Below are 19,485 nucleotides of genomic sequence, written 5' to 3' on the forward strand. Positions count from 1 at the left end.
TGAAAAATAAACTCGGTCAAAGCCATTCTGCTGTAATTTCAGATGCTCCTTGTCATCCAAATGTGGCTTCTGTAACAAAGCAATATCCACTTTCTCCTTTCTAAGACTCAAGAGTACCTTATTCCTCTTAATTGATGAGTGAATTCCCTTGATATTCCAGGTACACCATTTAATCAAATCATTCGACATAATCTTCTGCAATTACATTTAAATTCCAGAGAGGAGGAACCCGAACCACAAATTGCTGAGCCTTAGTGTCGCATGATCCACCAAATATAAAAATTATATAAACTAAAACCACTACATTTAACAAACATACAAAATTATTAAAAATAAAAAACAACAAAAACCAGAAAACAAACCAACATATAAAGCGCCAATAGCGCTGAGTAGGGGAACTCACCCCCTGCCCGGTGGGGGCAACTACCCATCCCGAACTGCCCATAAATAGGTATCTAACCATCTCAACCACCTTTGCTTCTCCCAGCTGGAGCCGCATCGCAAGCACAAGTTAAAAAGAATAAAAACCCCATAGAATATCAATATGAATAAAAAAACATTCTTTTATAAAAAAAAGGGGGAATAAATACCCCACCCGTCCTTTGGTATGTCCTAACTTAGAAATTTAAAATGTACATCTTAACCACTGCCAGACATAGCTTGAACCAAATTATTATCAATAGAGGAAAAAAAAGGGGAAAATCAAAGCTCCCACCGGATTTCCTCCATTTCTTTTACAGAATGATGAACGCATACCCAAGCAACAATATTTATACATACTACAATTGTTTAAATTAGGTTAGTTTGTCCACAAAGTCTCTTGCCTTCTCCGATGTTTCAAAGAGATGCATGGATCCAACTAAGGTATCCGAAACACTGCCGGATATCTCAGGGAGTACTGAATCCCAAGCTCCTTCAATCTTCTCTTGACACCATCATACGATTTTCGTTTCTGGATCACTGCCGCTGAAAAGTCCTGAAAAAACATGATCTTAGACCCCTCGTAAATTAGGGCCTTTGGATCCTTCCCCTGGAGTCTGGAAGCCTCCATGACTCTGTCCTTATCCCGGTAATGATTGAACCGCACCAGGAAAGGACAAGGGCGTTGACCCAGACCCGACCTCCATGCTGCGACCTGGTGAGCCCTCTCTATCTTCAATCCTCTCATGCCAGTGTCCAAGTCAAGGAATTTCAGAAGCCAATCTTCAACAAATCTGCAGGCTGCTCACCTTCCTTACCCTCAGGCAGAGCGATGATCCAAATGTTTTTTCTCCTGCCCCTGTTTTCAAGAACATCCACTTGGTCACGCAAATTACGAACCTGCATCTTCAGGGCTTGGATCTCTTCCTTGAATGAACTGGCATCAGCTTCCACCACTGTGACCCTGTGCTCCACCTCATCCGTCCTCTTCTCCAGGTCTCCCAGCTGCTGCTCATGCTTCTGCAGCATGAGAGAGACTGGAGCCAGCTTCTCTTCAATCTGTTTCCCCAACATCTCGCAAGATTTCAAGAGCTGGTTCACCAGCTCCTGGAGAGTAATCTGCTCTGAGGCTGCTGCAGGCTGAGCTGCAGGCCCAGCCTCAGATGCTCCTCCTCCCTTTTTAGGCATTTCTGGACAGCTGAAAATACAGGTAAGTCAATTTTTAAATGTTTCTTGGGACTCCACAATCTTTCCAACACCCCAAGAAATCCTGATGACCTGGGTTGGGTGGGTTAAAGGACCGTCCTGCTCCTGCTGCAATGCGAAGCTCTGCAGTGTGATCTTCTCAGATCGCCGCCATCTTAGATCCCCTCTCTCCTTTAATTCAAATCCTTCAATCCTGGTAACATCCTCGTCAATCTTTTCTGCACCCTTTCCTATTTAATAATTTACTTCCTATTGCAGGGTGAGCAGATCTATACACAGTACTCCAAAAGTGGCATCACCTATGTCCTATGCAACCGCAACATGATGTTACAACTCAAAACTCAACGGTCTGAGCAATGAAGGCAAGAGTGTCAAATACCTTCTTTACCACCGTCTACCTGTGATACGACTTTCAAATAACCCTAGGTCTCTCTGTTCGACAATACTCCCAGAACCCTACTATTAACTGTATAAGTCCTGCTGTTGCTCATCTTACCAAAATGTAACACCTTGCATTTATCCAAATTAAATTACATCTGCCACTCCTTGGCCCATTGTGCCAATTGATCAAAATGCCTTTTGTAATCTTACATAACCTTCTTTACTGTCCATTATATCACCAATTCTGGTTTCATTTGCAAACTTAGTAACCATGCCTCCCCGATTCTCATCCAAATTGTTTATATAAATGACAAACAAAAGTGGACCCAGCAGCATTTCCTGTGGAACGCTGCTGGTCACAGGCCTCCAGTCTGAAAAACAACCCTCAACCACCACCTTCCGTCTCCTGCTATCAAGCCCATTTTGTATCCAAATGACCAGCTGTCCCTGAATCCCATGTGATCTAACTTCACTAACCAGTCTATCATGTGGAACCACATCAAAGGCTTTACTTAGCTCTGCGTAAACAGTCTGCCCTCATCTATCCTCTTGGTCATGTCTCAAAAATTTAATCAAGTTTGAGACACGATTTTCCATGCACAAAGCCATGCCGACTATCCCTAAACAGTCTTTTCCTTTCCAAATAGAACATAGAACAATACAGCACAGAACAGGCTCTTTGGCCCTCGATGTTGTGCTGACCTGTGAGCTAATCTATGCGCATCCCCCTCCACTATCCCATCATCATCCATGTGCTTATTCAAGGATTGTTTAAATCTCTCTAACGTGGCTGAGTTAACTACATTAGCAGGCAGGCCATTCTAAGCCCTTACCACTCTCTGAGTGAAGAACCTGCCTCTGACACCTTAAAAATGTGTTGCTGGAAAAGCGCAGCAAGTCAGGCAGCATCAAAGGAGCAGGAGAATTGACGTTTCGGACATAAGCCCTTCTTCAGGAATTCCTGAAGAAGGGCTTATGCCCGAAACATCGATTCTCCTGCTCCTTTGATGCAGCCTGACCTGCTGCGCTTTTCTAGCAACACATTTTTAAGCTCTGAGCTCCAGCATCTGCAGTCCTCACTTTCTCCCTGCCTCTGACATCTGTCTTAAATCTAACACCCTCCCCCCCAATCCTAAATCTCAGAATCCCCTCCAACAATTTACCTACCATTGATGTCAGGCCCATGGGTTTATAACTCCCAGGCTTCTCCTTCTAGCCTTCCTTAAATGAAGGCACAATATTAGCCACCCTCCAGTCCTCTGGCACTTCACCTGTGACTAGATGATTCAAATGTCTCTTCTAAGGGCCCAACAATTTCTTTCCTAGATTCCCACAACATCCTGGGATACACTTTTTTTTAAGACCTCCAGCACCTTGTCTTCTGTAATGTGGACTGTTTTCAAGACCTCAGTATTTATTTCCCCAAGTTCCCTAGTCTCCACCTAATTCCTGTGGTTCCACATATAGATGACCAATAAGATCTTCTTCATTATGAATCTGATATTTTCATCTATTTCCTGATTGTATAAGGAAAAATAAACACTCTCATTTCAATTTTTGGTGAAAGTTCCCCACAAATAGCTAGTGAATTCTATGGTGTGGATTTTGTCTTTTCTGACATTAGTTCGAATCTAGAGCCAAATTGAAGTGATTTACAGGCATCCAACATGTCATCAAAGAAGACTAGCAGTCTATTAAATTGAATAATTCTCATGGAAAAGGTGTAAAATGCACCAATTAATCAACTTACATTTCAGAAAATAAATGTTTGGGATTGATAGTTTAAAAATGTTTCTTTTTTAAATCAGAATTGAGAAATCTGGCATTCCAAAATATATGAAATTAGTTGATTTGGGTCAGCAACAATTTTCGGATGTAACTGTGAACTTGGTATTACACTAAAAAAAATCCAGTTACACATCATTCAACAAACTGTAACTTTCTCAAGAGTTGTTTTACAATAACATTAACTAAAACTGAACTGGACTCATCATAGATATTATAGATACAACAGCAGGGTCAGAAGTTAGGAATCCTGCAGCAAGTAACTCACCTCCTGACTGCCCAGAGCTTGTCCAGCGCCTACAAGGCACACATCAGGAATGTGAAAGAATACTCCCCACTATCCTGGATGAATGCACATCCTACAATACTCAAAAGCTTTACAGCATCCAGGCCAAAGGATTGACACCACATCCACAAACATTCAGCCCTTTCATCATCTACAGTAGTAGTAGTGTGTATCACCTACAAGGTGCATTGCAGAAACTCACCAAGGCTCCTCAGTCAGCGCCTACTGAACTTGCAACCACTACCATTTAGGGTCAAAAGCTTGAAACTCCTTCCCTAGCAGCATTATGCATGCACCTTTAACAAATGGATGCAGTGGTTCAAGATTATAGCTCACCACCACCTTCTCAAGGGAATGGGCAATAACTGCTGGGCCTTCAGCCCCTCAATGAATAAAAAGAAATTGTGCAAGTATGGTCTTTCATCAGTTGAATTTCTACTTGATTAACATCAGTGGACAACGTCAACATTTCATTCTCTAAAGAAGCATGGAATCACCAGAGCAACTTAAGGGATTTGCATATTTAACTGCACATGTACGGACTCCAGAGGTTGCTATGAGTTTTAGGGGAGTAACACTGACTATTTCACAGTCATTACTACCACAAAATCAATATGTAGATTACTGAACGTTTCCATGTTTTATGCCAAATGAAAGGAAGATTTGCTTCTGACATATGGTAATAAACAACTCTCCCTAATTCATAATATAGGCTTGAGATCCAATTTAGTCTCAGTGTTTTAAGATACTTGTTTCAATTTTGACTGCAATATCCCAGTAAATATCTTGGTAATGTATTTAAAAATGTCACCAGAGCTTTTTGTCCTCATTGTTCCTTCCAAAATCATAAACTAATTTCTTCCTAACAGAAAGTCTAGTATTTACATAATAATGGTTGCAATGTGACATTACAATGAGGACACACAGTCATTTACTTGAATATACAAGCGCAACTGCAACATCAATATATTGCACTTGCAATCATAGTTCTAGAACTTTCTATATTAAATTAATACCATTACAAGTAAATTAAATTTAACTAGATCAACAAAGATAAAATCAAGTTCAAAACAAAGGAACATATTTTCAATAAAGCTGAATAACTTGTTTTGATACTTGGTGTCAACTATTGCTGTAGTAACTGAATACTCACTGTCAGTATTGCAAACATGCATTGAGACACATTAAATGCATGCCGCCAGTTGTGGTAGAGAACCATCCTGTAGTTCTTCCGAACAGTCAGTAACCACCTACACAAAGTCTATAAAACAGAGTGTGTAAAGCCAATGTTTCACAATTTGTATTAACATAGCAGCTTTAATATGCTAAAATGTTCAAACCAGAATGGCAAAGAGGTTTCAAAAGAATTTGAGATCATAACTCTGATAACAGATGTTAATGTAAACAAAACAGAAACAATGGGAAGGGAGAGAAAGTAACATTCTGTCATAGAGCAACAGGAGGAAATTCCACTGATTCTAAGGCATTGTTTGAAATCTTTGATAGACGTATGAGCTTTTGGCTAACTTCAAAGGCACTGATAGATTCTGCATGCAGCGTCTTTTTGTGCTTGGCTGCATTGGGGAATGTATGTTTGATGGTTTTGATAGATTGCGTAAGCTTCTGAAGAGGAAGTTTTTCAAATGACCGTTTTTAGTGGGCGGCACGGTGGCACAGTGGTTAGCACTGCTGCCTCACAGCGCCTGTAGACCCGGGTTCGATTCCCGACTCAGGCGACTGACTGTGTGGAGTTTGCACGTTCTCCCCGTGTCTGCGTGGGTTTCCTCTGGGTGCTCCGGTTTCCTCCCACAGTCACAAAGATGTGCGGGTCAGGTGAATTGGTCAAGCTAAATTGCCCGTAGTGTTAGGTAAGGGGTAAATGTAGGGGTATGGGTGGGTTGCGCTTCGGCGGGTCGGTGTGGGCTTGTTGGGCCGAAGGGCCTGTTTCCACACTGTAAATCTAATCTAATCTAATCTAATCTTAAAGCAAAATTCAACAGAGTCTGGCCTTTCTAAATACTTCCGAATATTGTAGGGCACAGGAGTTCTATTTGTAAAGTAAATAATGTATAAGTAGCTTGGGGGTGAAGAAGACGCTGAAGGCAATTGAAGATGAGCTGAAGCAGATGGAAGGAAACTTGAAAGGGAGGAAAGGAGATTAAAAGGGGTGGTGGGGATTGGAGGGAGCAGTGGTGCAAATAGCTGAGTGTGAGGTGGGTCCTTGCACTGAAATAAAGAACTAGGTCAATGTTACGGTGAACAGAGATGAGCCTGGCTGCCTTGGCATCAGCCCACCTCGGTCTCTGTGACAGCGAGCTGTCCTGCCCTCCAGGAGACCAAAGCCCTGTCTGCTGGCTTTCCTGGTAGGCACACAATTTTGGGGAAATTCCTGATTGCCAATTCCCACCTCCATCACAAAAAAAATTGCTCTTGCCTCTCAACTTTCAGAGAATATTGATGTAATTTCCCCTAGCCTCTCAGCATAGTTCACTGTAACAGCACGTTTTATGGTGACATTTTGCTTCTCACTTGAGCGGCAATTATGCATTCGACAACATGTTAAATGAGTAACCATCGTTGTGCAAAACAGAGAAGTTGAGGTTGTATGAGGGTGAGTGGATAATTTGAGTAAAACGAATCAAGAATAAAAGGAAAGGCTCAAGATGGCCACTCTACATTGCAAATCCAATTGTGATGGTAGAATACAAAGAGTCAATTTAAAAGGAGGGTCATGGATGGGGGGAATAGTCAAGGTCCTTTTCCAGGGTAGGGAAGTCCAGAACTAGAGGGTTTAGGTTTAAGGTGAGGGGGAAAGATTTAAAAGGAAACTAAAGGGCAATTTTTCATGCAGAGGATGGTGTGTGTATGGAATGAGCTGCCAAAGGTCAGGTGGAGGGACCTCAATATGAGGAGAAGGAGTCAATATTCATCAGTCAATTTCTGTTAGGCCTAAATGTCAACTGTCAGCAAATTAATTCAGGCTTCGTTATTACACATTTTACATTTGTAGGATAAATAATGAATAATGCACAAAACTTACATTTTATAAATCATTCTGTTTGTATTTGGATGAATTACCTCATAATCAATTTTGAATTTCTGCACCATTCCAAGCTCCATAAACATTCTGAGGGCTGCAGTGATCATAGCATCATTGTCAAGAGAGAAGTCATTGAAATGGAATTCATCAATACTGAGTTCAGTGGCAAGTGGGATGTTTGCTGCCTGCAAATGAAAAGAATTCTCAGGCATTTAATAATTCAAAACTGAGGTTTTACTTTTAACTTTTTATTTGCTCTTCACAGCAGATAATACTGTGAAAATAGAGAGACAAAGAAAGCTTCTTTGAAAACGCCTGAAAGGCAAAGGATCTAACCATTAGGATAGTTCAAAGAAATTCTACATTGGCGTCCACCTAACATTCTGAAAAGTGAAATCTAAGCTGATTTCATATTTTGCATGACAGTACAGAACTTGCATATTATTGAAAAGAGAGATACACTGCCAAAAGTATTTTGTCTTTCAGTCAGATGCAAGAATGACAATTTACCTTACAGAAGAAAAGGGTGCTGATTGGTAAGTGATTATTGTTTTTTTTTCCTCTTTCATAGAATACGGCCAGCATTTATCATCCATCTCTAACTGTCCTTGAATTGAGTGAATTACTAGACTATTTCAGAGCCAACCACACTGTTGTAGATCCAGAGTCACATTTAGGCCAGACAAGGATTGCAGATTTCCTTTCTAAAGGACATTAGTGGACCAATTAGGTTTTTACAATGATTAACCATAGTTTCAAGGTTACCATTACTGAAACTAACTTTCGCTTCCAGATTTAACAATTCAATTTAAATTCCACTAGCTGCCATTTTATGATTTCAGCCTACATCCCCAGAGAATTAGCTTCGGTCACTGAATATTAGTCCAATGACAATATGTCATCATCTCCCCCGAAAGGCTGAGGCATTGCCGTGGAGAAAGCATTGGGGAAGTCCTGGGTAAGCTAATACAGGTGCAAGGTCTGAAGATATTCCTTTCCATTTCAGAGAATGAGTCGCTGCATATCAAGCATGTTGCTGCTAGCAAGTGTAAATAAGCCACACTATGCATATTGTGGCTCAACTGATTTTCTTAAATTGGTTATTAGTCCCATACAGTCTAATGTACCGAGGGAATTCTACTTAGTACATTTAGGATGGTTTAGCAAACACTGCCAAATTGTGAAATCAAACTAAACAGCAGACATTTTGCTTTGGTTTTGATAAGTGTAAGCTGGTTGAGCACAGTCTATAATCTATGTATTACAAACTGAAAGAAGGTTTGCTAGGAATGACTACACAGGACCCAGTTCACTGCAAACAGATGGAATATGCTTAAGCTTTGCAACTGTTTTGAATTGCCTAGGAACTTGGATAGCCTAGAATTCCATGTTAACTATCCAATTAGCTAGTATCCATTTCTCCTATAAAGCAAATTGTAGTGATTGTTCAATATTTGGCATTCTTGCATTGGTCTTGCAGAGTGCAAGATCAAAAGCTTCAGCAACATGTCTTCCTTTTTAGCAATATTTCATTTTGATATTTTTAGGACCTGTTCATAGACTTTGTTAGGAGATTTTAGGATACTTCATGGAAAATTAATTTTGAATACATGCCAATCTTAAAAATTGCCAATGGATATATCTGATCTTTTAACATATTTACAACCACTGAATCTCTACAGTGGGGAAGCAGGCCATTCAGTTCTTCGAGTCCATACCAACCTGCTGAAGAGCATCTCACCCAGACTCACCCGCTTACCCTTTCCCTGTAACTCTGCATTTGCAATGGCTAGCCCACCTAGCCTGAATATTCCTGGACACTATGGGCAGTTTAGCATGGCCAATGCACCTAACCTGCACATCTTTGAAGTATGGCAGAAAACCGAAGCACCTGGAGGAAATCTACACAGACACAGGGAGAATGTGCAAACTCCACACAGACAATTGCCCCAAGGTGGAATCAAATCTGGGTCCCTGGCGCTGTGAGGCAGCAGTGCTAACCACTGAGCCACTGTGCTGCCCCATTTATGAGAATGCAAACTTTTATTCCCTTGATTTTTTTTTACAAATCTTAACAACTGTTTAGCACTTTTATACATTGACTGCATTGTCCATACATAAATGTCAATTAATTAAATTCATAACGTTTAAGTTTGAGATGACCACAACTTTCTTTCATTTGTCTGAGAAAGGTTGAAGAGAATATTTTTAATTTACTTAATTTTGTTCAAATGATTATGTATAAAAAATGCCAGAAATTGTTTTTCCTACTAAACTATTTCATCTAGAGGAGAAAGTGAGAACTGCAGATACTGGATTGAACAGAGTCAAGAGTGGGGTGCCAGAAAAGCACAGCAGGTCAGGCAGCATCTGAGGAGCAGGAGAATCAACGTTTCAGGCAAAAGGATTAAGGGCTGTTGCCTGAAACATTGATTCTCCTGCTCTTTGGATGCTGCCTGACCTGCTGTGCTTTTCCAGTACCCCACTCTCGACTATTTCTCTGGAGACTTGGTTTAAAGCTTCAGTTGTTTTCACTGCCTGCTCTAAAATCCTTCCTCACTTTCATTCAACAGGGTGGAAATTTCTTATATGCTATTGCCCACAAGCAGCCCATTTTACATGCCACCCAGTTTCTATACAATGGAAAACAGAATGGGGTATAGCGTAAAAGAAACTGTTAATTCGCTATTGTATGCTTTATAACACTACTTATATTTACATAATGCTTTTCACATACCATAGCTTGCAATATTATTTATATACTAATTGAGTGCAATGGTATGCAAAATGTGGGTAATAATACTTGAGCTTCCTCTAAATAGATAAAGAGTTAAACTATGGTTGTCGTGTTGGGAAGTGTACGACACTCATTTGTAATTCTGTAAATAAATATTAAAGTATAAGACTCCAGTCTATACTTTGCCAATAGAGTTTATGAAATATAACATTTCACACTTTCACTGTCCAAGACAAATTTCAATTCCAACATGGTTTTCATCTCTGCTGGGAGTACTGATTGTTCCTCACTCTGCCGCCATCCAACAAGATCCACATTATACAGCAGATATAAACACATTTGTATTGATACTGCACCTTTCATAGTTACTTGATATCCCAAGCACTTTAAGTACTTTATGTAGTTTGAAATGTAGCTATTATTGTAATGTAGGAAATGCACCAACCATTTTTCATACAGCAAGTTCTCACAATCAGCAATGTGATAATGGCCCGATAATGTGTTTCTGTAACATTTGGGGGAGAATTATGGGCCAGAACATTAACAACAGCTTTCTTGCCTTTCCTCAAAATAGTGCAATAGGATCTTTACATTCATTTGAGAAGGCAGATAGGTCCTTGGTTTAACATCGGACATTCCAGTATTGCCTCAGTGTTGTACTACACTGGAGTGTCAGCCTTGACTTTTATTCTTATGTCCTGGAATTAAAACTGAACCCATACCCATGACGCAGGAACAAGAATACTACCACAAGACAATAAGATATGGGAGCAGAATTAAGCTATTAGCCCATTGAGTCTGCCCTGTCATTCAATCATGGCTGATGTGTTTCTCAACCCCATTCCCCTGCCTTCTCCCCATAAACTTTGATCCCCTTATTAATCAAGAACCTATTTATTTCTGTCTTAAATACCCTCAATAACTTGGCTTCCACAGCCTTCTGAGGTAATAAGCTCCACAGAGTCACCACCCTCAGGCTGAAGAAATTCCTCTTCATCTCAGTTATAAGAGTTGTCCCTTCATTCTGAGGGTGTGCCATCAGGTCATAGTCTCTCCTACTCATGGAAACATCTTCTCCCTATCCACTCTATCTAGGACTCTCAGTATTCCCAAGTTTCAGAGACCTCTCCACATTTCTTCAAATTTCCATTGAGACCCAGAATCATCAACCGCACCTCATGTGACAAGCTCTTCACTCCCAGGATCATTTCTTGTAAACTTCCCTGGACCCCCTCCAAGCCAGCACATCCTTCCTAAGATACAAGGCCCAAAACCGCTCACAATATTCCAAAATGCTGTCTGACCAGAGCCTTATACAGCGTCAGCAGTATATCTCTGTTCTCATATTCTGACCCTCTTGAAGTGAATGCTAACATTGTATTTACTTTCTTAGCTGTCAACTGAACCTCCATGTTAACCTTAAGAGAATCCTGAACTAGGACTGTGAAGTTCCATTTTGCTTCAGATTTCTGAAGCCTTTTCCTAATTAGAAAACAGTCTGCGCCTGTTCTTCCTACCAAAGTGTATAACCTCACATTTTCCCGTATTGTGTACAAACTGCTATTTCTTTGCCCACACTCAGAGTCATAGAGATGTACAGCATGGAAACAGACCCTTCAGTCCAACCCATCCATGCCGACCAGATATCCCAGCCCAATCTAGTCCCATCTGCCAGCACCCAGCCCATATCCCTCCAAACCCTTCTTATTCATATACCCATCCAAATGCCTCTTAAATGTTGCAATTGTACCAGCCTCCACCACTTCCTCTGGCAGCTCATTCCATACATGTACCACCCTCTGCGTGAAAAAGTTGCCCTTAGGTCTCTTTTATAGCTTTCCCCTCTCACCGTAAACCTATTCCCTCTAGTTCTGGACTCCCCAACCCCAGGGAAAAGATTTTGTCTATTTAGCCTATCTATGCCCCTCATAATTTTGTAAACCTCTATAAGGTCACCCCTCAGCCCCCGATGCTCCAGGGAAAACAGCCCCAGCCTGTTCAACCTCTCCCTGTAGCTCAGATTCTCCAACCCTGGCAACATCCTTGTAAATCTTTTCTGAACCCTTTCAAGTTTCACAACGTCTTTCCGATAGGAAGGAGACCAGAATTGCACGCAGTATTCCAACAGTGGCCTAACCAACCATAGCCTGTCCAAGTCCTTCTGCAGCGTCCCCACCTCGTGTATACTATCTCTACCTATCTTTACAAAATTAAGAACAATGCACACAGTTTCTTCGCCCAGATTGTTAATGTCGAGCATAAATAGTTGTGGTCCCAACACTGACCCCTGTGGAACTCCACTAACCATCGACTGCCATCCTGAAAAAAAACACTTTATCCCTACTCTCTGTCTTCTGCCAGTCAGCCAATCCTCTATACATGTCTGTACCTTGCCCCTTTACACCATGGGCTCTAATCTTAATTAGCAGCCTCCTGTGTAGCATCTTGTCAAAGGACTTCTGGAAATCCAAACAGATCACATCCACTGGCTCTCCTTTGTCTAAGTTGCTCATTAACTCTTTGATGAATCCTAACAGATTTGTCAGGCTTGACCTCCCCTTGATGAGGCCATACTGACTCAGCCCTATTTCATCATGCACTTCCAAGTACTTCACAATCCCATCCTCAATAATGGATTCTAAAATCTTTCCAATGACACAGGTCAGGCTACCTGTCTTCTGCCTCTCTGCCTTTTTAAAGAGGACTGTTACATTAGCTATTTTCCAGACCTTTGGGACCCTCCTCGACTCCAGTGGTTCCTGAAAGATCATCACCAATGTCTCCACAATCCTCTCAGCTATTTCCTTCAGAATCCTGGGGTGTAGTCCACCTGGCCCAGGTGATTTATCCACTTTCTGACCTTTCACCCAACTGAGTCACTGATGTCGTAATCAATGCTACCATCAATAGTGCGTCCATATGTGTTGTCAGATAACACAAGTTAAATACTACAGGACGAACATATTTGATTCGTCTAACCTCACACATAATACTTGGCTTTAACTACTCAAATGCTTGAGATTTGGGATTTATTTTTACCCCTCTGTACGCTTATTTCCCCCTGTCTCAACCCAGATTCTTGGGAGCAATTGGAAATTATTCGCCTTTGTTCAGTCCTCCTATGCCACCTTTATTACAGCCAGACCCTGAGGTTACAAATTGGTGGACACGTTTAGATAAAGAGCCATGTGTACTATATTTTATGAATTCAGTGAAAATATATCAAAATTTGATTAATGTTGCATGACAACCTCAAGGTAATCAGCAGTAATATATGTACAATACTGAGTGGTGGATGATATTGTTGTATAACTCATTAACACTATTTATTGTAGGCTACATTCTACCTTTACAGTACCATGATTAATCATTTGTGTGACAGCAACTGGTAATAAAGTCTGTTTTCTCCACAGTGTGATAGTTGGCTCTTATCCAGTTCATTGAGATGTAAACAAAATCACTGCATTATGATAATATGGTTCTGTAATACAAGAATATACTACATTCTCAAGGTTAAAAAAAATGAGGTGTCACCTTTCAGTGTGAAATTAGCCTGCATTACTTCAGAGTCACTGAAAGGACAGCAATAGTTACCAGGCAGATACGTGAGGTGCATTTTTTTTATCGCTTTTTGGTGAATGGATTCATGTTTTTCCAAGGGAAAGACAAAAGGCATAAAAATTAAACTAAAATAGTTCATGGCAAATGTCATGTGCAAGCGTCAGTTCCTAACCAGGAAGCTTATGAAAAGTACAGAAGGAAATGGGAAATGTTAATTCAGGAGACAGAAAGCTTATGACAAAATACTAGCAGGCACTATTGAATTGAACCTTAAAACAATTTGTAAACATATGAAAGGTGTAAATATTTATCTCAGAAAAAGTTCAATCTGTTACAGACCCAAAACAAAATGTTCATGCAGAGACAGGAGACGTGAGTAAAGCACTAAAAGCACAATTTGCTTTGATAATTGATATAAAAGCTGCAGGAAATAAAGGCTGTAAGAGTCTGTGAATCCCTTTTTTAGGTTAGAATCAGTCTGAACTTTGGGGCACAGACAGCCTCACACAGGGCACTTCACACCATCAATATATTATCTGGGCCAACTTGGTATCTATTACTAAAGTTCACTTGAGAATGTAACTTTAAGAAAATTCTGGTACTTACATATGAAAGGACTGAAATCAGCATGTCCATTCTAAAAGATGAGAGACTTAACAAACAATCCAGGTCTTTTTCAATATATAATTTCAGTTACATCACACTGTAAACTGTTGCTATAAATGCTGCGTCCTACGATCTTATACTCCATAACCACCTGATGAAGGAGCAGTGCTCCGAAAGCTAGTGCTTCCAAATAAACATGTTGGACCTTAACCTGATGTGTGATTTTTAACTTTGTACACCCCAGTCTAATACCGGCATCTCCAAATCATGCAAGAAATGAGGAGAGGTGAGTTTTAGAAGAAAAAAATAACAACTGAAAATTGATGTTACCTGCTCCAGATGGAATGCATCTAGGTTGCTGAAAGAACCAAAGATAGAAGTAGCAAAGACATTGGTCATAATCTTTCAATCCTCATTGAATGTATTTCTGGAGGCCTGGAAGGTTGCTCATGTTATACCATAATTCAAAATAAGGAAGAAGAGACGAAGCAGGAAACTATAGAAGAATTAACCTTACTACAGTTGTGAGGAAGTTATAGAAACACTTACCAAGGAGAAATAAAATCTCATTTTGAAAGGTATAGATTAATCAAGGAGCTGCAACATGGATATCAGGTAAATCAAGAGTAATGTTGTGAATGTTGAATATATCAACATTTAGAAGGCATTCAAAAAAGCAGCACAGAAGCCCTAAATATGGAGGTGGTAAGGATTGAAGATTGAATCTGTAACAAGAAATATAGGGGAGTTGTGGACAGATGCTTTACAAACTGTGAGACTGTTTACAGGGCTGTTCCCTCAATTTTGTAATTTTTATGAATGACCTAGGCTCTAGTGTAAAGAGCAACATTATAAAGTTTGCTAATAATTTGAAACTTGACAAAATCGTATTTAGTGATGAGAATGGTAATAGGCTTCAAGGACAATATAGGCAGGATGATGAAAAGTAAAGAGTTATGAAGTCGCAGTGGAGCTGTGAATTGCTGTACTTTGGAAATAGTATGCTATAATTTGGCATGTTGTTAAAACGTGTAGATGAGCCAAACGACCTTAAGATCAATTCAAACAAATCCTTAAAGGTGGTTGATAATGTAGTTTGAAAAACATTAACTGGATTTAAATTGAGGAATAGAATATAATGATCATATTAACTCTTATGTACATCACGACTTAGGCCTCATCAGAGACATTTTTGAAAACATTGGGCATCAGACTTGTTGTAATGACTTAAGAAAGGATACCAGGAAGTTTCAATAAGATGTTACTAGGGATGAGTAGCTTCAGTTATGAGGAGTGGTTGGCAAAGTTGTGAACGTTCTCTTTAGAACAGATAAGATATTTTTAAAAAATGAGTGATTGTGACAAAACAAATGGAGAAAAATTATTCCTACTGGCAAGGGGGTCAGTAACTGCAATATTGGGCCAAAAAAGCTCCTGCTGTGCTATAAGCTTCTCTGTTTATGTGAAAGGACAATCTTACAGTATGCTTAAAAATTCATAAAACTTTGTAAACACAAAAAAAACCACTACAATGAACTCATTATTGAAAATCCATCAACTGTCTTGATCCATAAAAAAGGTGTAATTTTTATCTTTAATAGTATTCCATTATCAAATATTAGGTCTGACACATTTTTTCACACACTTGTATCCCTTAACCTACAATTAAATGAGAACTTAATATTCTTTAATATTGAATCATTTAATTTTATTTCTATAAATATGGATACACGACAGATAATTATTGAGAACTTTATACCGAATGAAGGCTGTGTGGAATCCAAGGATTTTCTCATTGCAATAACTCAGCATCAAATGCTATAATCATGAGTTTAATTGTTTGTAACACAAAAGTCTCAACTTTTAAATATTGATCAATTTTTAAAACTAGTAATTGAACAGTTGTTTCCTCTTCCCCTATTAACATATAGCTTGAGTGACTCAAATAGTTACAATTTCAAGGCATGAAAAATAATATACTACTTTTACGGCTCCAGTTAAAGAGGGGTTCACAGTCTTTGAATTAAATAGTTACCCAGGCTCTACAACAGTTACAGACCAACCAGTTTACACTGGTAATATTCAGCAGGTCAGGCAGCTCGATTAACTTTTCAGGTCAATGTTCTTTTGTCAGAACTGCAAAACAAAACCTTGCAGATGTAGTAGATTTTAAACAAGAACAGCAGCAGGCAGATGATGATGAATAAGAACAAAAATAAAGATCTGTAATTGGGCAGAAGGCAGGAAAAATAACATTTATTGGTCAGTGCATTGAGTCTAGGAGTTGGGAAGTCATGTTGCAGTTAAACAAGACATTGGTTAGGCCACTTTTAGAATACTGTGTGCGATTCTGGTCTCCTTCCTAACAGAAGGATGTCGTGAAACCTGAAAGAGTTCAGAAAAGATTTACAAGGATGTTGCCAGGGTTGGAAGGTTTGAGCTACAGGGAGAGCTGAGCAGGCTGGGGCTGTTTTACCTGGAGCGTCAGAGGCTGAGGCTACAATCATGAGGGGCATGAATAGAGTAAATAGACAAGGTCTTTTCCCTGGGGTGGGAGAATCCAGAACTAGAAGGCAGAGTTTAGAGTAAGAGGGGAAAAATTTAAAAGGGTCCTAAGGGGCAACCTTTTCACAGAAGGTGGTGCGTGTATGGAATGAGCTGTCAGAGGGAGTGGTGGAGGCTGGTACAATTACAATATTTAAAAAGCATCGGGTGGATGGGTTTAGAGGGATATGGTCTAATTGCTCACAAATGGGATTAGCTTAGTTTAGGATATCTGGTCAGCATGGAGGAGTTAGACCAAAGGGTCTGTTTCTGTGCTGTACAGCTATATGACTCAATGACTTTAAAAGTGTTATGATGTAATGCAAAAAAATGTTGATGATGCAAAAAAACAAATGGGCTAAGAGGTGTAAAATGACCAAATTAGTAATGATTCTTTTATTGATAATTTCAAATGTTCCAGATCCATTCGTTTGGTGGAATTTTCATTTTTGAAGTGCATCAGGGCACATTTATCAGGGCACCTCTTAACTTCCCATGCTCCAGTGAAAAAAGTCCCAAAATATCCAGCCTTTATAACTCAAACCTTCCATACTCGGCAACTTCCTGATAAACATCTCCAGCTGAATAACATGCTTCTTATAACCAAGCAACCAGAACTGGACACACTATTCCAGAAGAGGCCTCACCAATATCCTGTACAACCTCAAAATGACTTCCCAACTTCTATACTCCAAGGACTGAGCAAAGAAGGTAAGCTTGCCAAATGCCTTTTTAACCATGCTGTCTATATGTGATGCATACTTCAAAGAATTATGTACCTGCACCCTTCGGTCCCTCTGTTCTACAACACTACCCAAGGCCCTACCATTAATTGTATAAGTCCTACCCTTGTTTATTGTATCAAATGTAATAACTTGCGCTTATCCAGATGGAACTGCCATTTTTCAGCCCATTGACCCATTTGATCAAGATCTCTTTGTAATCTTAGAAAACCCTTTTCACTTTGGTGTCATCCACAAATTTACTAACCATGCCTTCTATATTCTCATCCAAAGCATTCATATAAATGACAAACAAAAGAGGATGCAAAACTGAAATTCTTGGCGAATCAAATCAACCCTCACATCACACCCATTCAGCCTGGGTATAATAGCAGTGTGAGTCAGTGCTCTTGGACTGAACAAATAACATGGAAAAAAAGAAAGGCAGTCATCTTCTGTGTTCCTGAAGAGTAAGCGATACCATCTTCTCTCTGCTCCCTAACACTCACAGATCCATTACTCATTTTAACTCTTCGACTGCAAACAGATCTCACAAAGCCTTAGAACCTGCAAACCTCAGCATCACATGTATGACATCTACATTAGGATAAGTGACAACTTAGTAGGCCTGACGAAGAAGTGGGCTCCCTGATGTGAATTGTATATCTTTGGCACAAGAGCCAATTAAGTGCAAACATTCAGGAGAATGCTGGGCTACAGCAAGGTTTGTGCATGCATTTTAGCTTACAAAAAAAAACTAAAACATCTGTTCCATAGTCGAAAGAATTGATCATTTTATTGCATGGAATAACGAAAAATTAAACTTGCAGAAATGGCATAGAGTCATAGAGATGTACAGATGGAAACAGACGCTTCGGTCCAACCTGTCCACGCCGACCAGATATTCCAACCAAATCTAGTCCCACCTACCAGCACCCGGCCCATATCCCTCCAAACCCTTCCTATTCATATACCCATCCAAATGCCTCCTAAATGTTGCAATTGTACCAGCCTCCACCACTTCCTCTGGCAGCTCATTCCATACACGCACCACCCTCTGCGTGAAAAAGTTGCCCCTTAGGTCTTTTTTATAGCTTTCCCCTCTCACCCTAAACCTATGCCTTCTAGCTCTGGACTCCCCAACCCCAGGGAAAAGACTTTGTCTATTTATCCTATCCATGTCCCTCATAATTTTGTGAACCTTATAAGGTCACCCTTCAGCCTCCAACCGTTATGAACACCACCTGTGTTCTTGCAGAGGGAATGTACATGGAGTGTCTCTACCAGGGTTTGGCCTAAAGCTTTGGTTTCCACTGTCAATTTATGAGCCTGCAATGATCCCAAAGTAGCTCCAGGCTCCCTCAAGGACATTGCAAGTTTCAATTCTCCAGCAATCCTCCCCAGTTCAGCTGCCTTTCAACCTGGATGGCCATGTCTTAATGCCTATTCTGTGGGACGCTGCTAACTCTGACAGGACTGTAATGGGAGACTTAAACACACAGACAGCTCAAAGATCATGAAGCAAGGATTCTTTATTCCACTAGCAGCAACAAACATGAAGGGAAACTAAGGATAGATGAGAAAAACGAAATATTTATATGAAATTCGACCTGCAATTCACATCTTCGGAGGAAATGCTTTGCTTGTTTCACCTTATCTCCCTGACATCCTTTCCTCCTCAGTGTGTCTTCTCAAGCTTCCCTCCTTGCTGCCCTCTTACACTGTCAGACCTGCAGGAGGTCCCATTACATTTCCCTCTATGTTAAAGTTGTTTCTCCCAACAAGAAGCTGGCTGCTGTTCTCTTTTTGCAAAAGTTTTAATTCTCAGCCAGAGAGCTGCTGTGCTGAGCAGAACAGCTGCCTGCAAAATGGCGATTTGTGAGAACAATTAATGCTTGAGCCTCCGCGATGTTCCGAGTCTGATACATTGCAGGGTCCAGGGAGAGACTTAATCCAGTGACAGTCAAGGCATCTGCTGCTGTCGGAACAGTTGCATCTAAATGTGTGAACTAGAGGAAGATTCCTGCTACAGCTGTGAATTCACCTGGATTTGAGGCAGGGACGCTAACTCCACAGCTACCCACTTGGTTTCATACCAGTGAACTTTGGAATCGCTGAGCTGCTAATTTTCATATGAATTAATTGAGAAGGGGAAATGAATATGAAGAAATTAATGAGATGCAAACCCAGGCAACTT

General features: G+C 40.2%; 1 protein-coding gene across 1 annotated transcript in view; it reads right to left on the reverse strand.

The window, feature by feature from the left end:
- Nucleotides 1-19,485, reverse strand: part of pde11a (phosphodiesterase 11a) — a 394,952-nt gene that overhangs the window by 89,132 nt on the left and 286,335 nt on the right. Inside the window, exons 11-12 of the mRNA XM_060828117.1 lie at nucleotides 7,157-7,303; nucleotides 5,232-5,339 (exon numbers count right to left, since the gene is read on the reverse strand). Coding sequence (XP_060684100.1) covers nucleotides 5,232-5,339; nucleotides 7,157-7,303 — 255 coding nt within the window. The remainder of the gene's footprint in view (nucleotides 1-5,231; nucleotides 5,340-7,156; nucleotides 7,304-19,485) is intronic.

Source organism: Hemiscyllium ocellatum, chromosome 7 (genome assembly GCF_020745735.1).
Source record: "Hemiscyllium ocellatum isolate sHemOce1 chromosome 7, sHemOce1.pat.X.cur, whole genome shotgun sequence".
Taxonomy (NCBI): Eukaryota; Metazoa; Chordata; class Chondrichthyes; order Orectolobiformes; family Hemiscylliidae; genus Hemiscyllium; species Hemiscyllium ocellatum.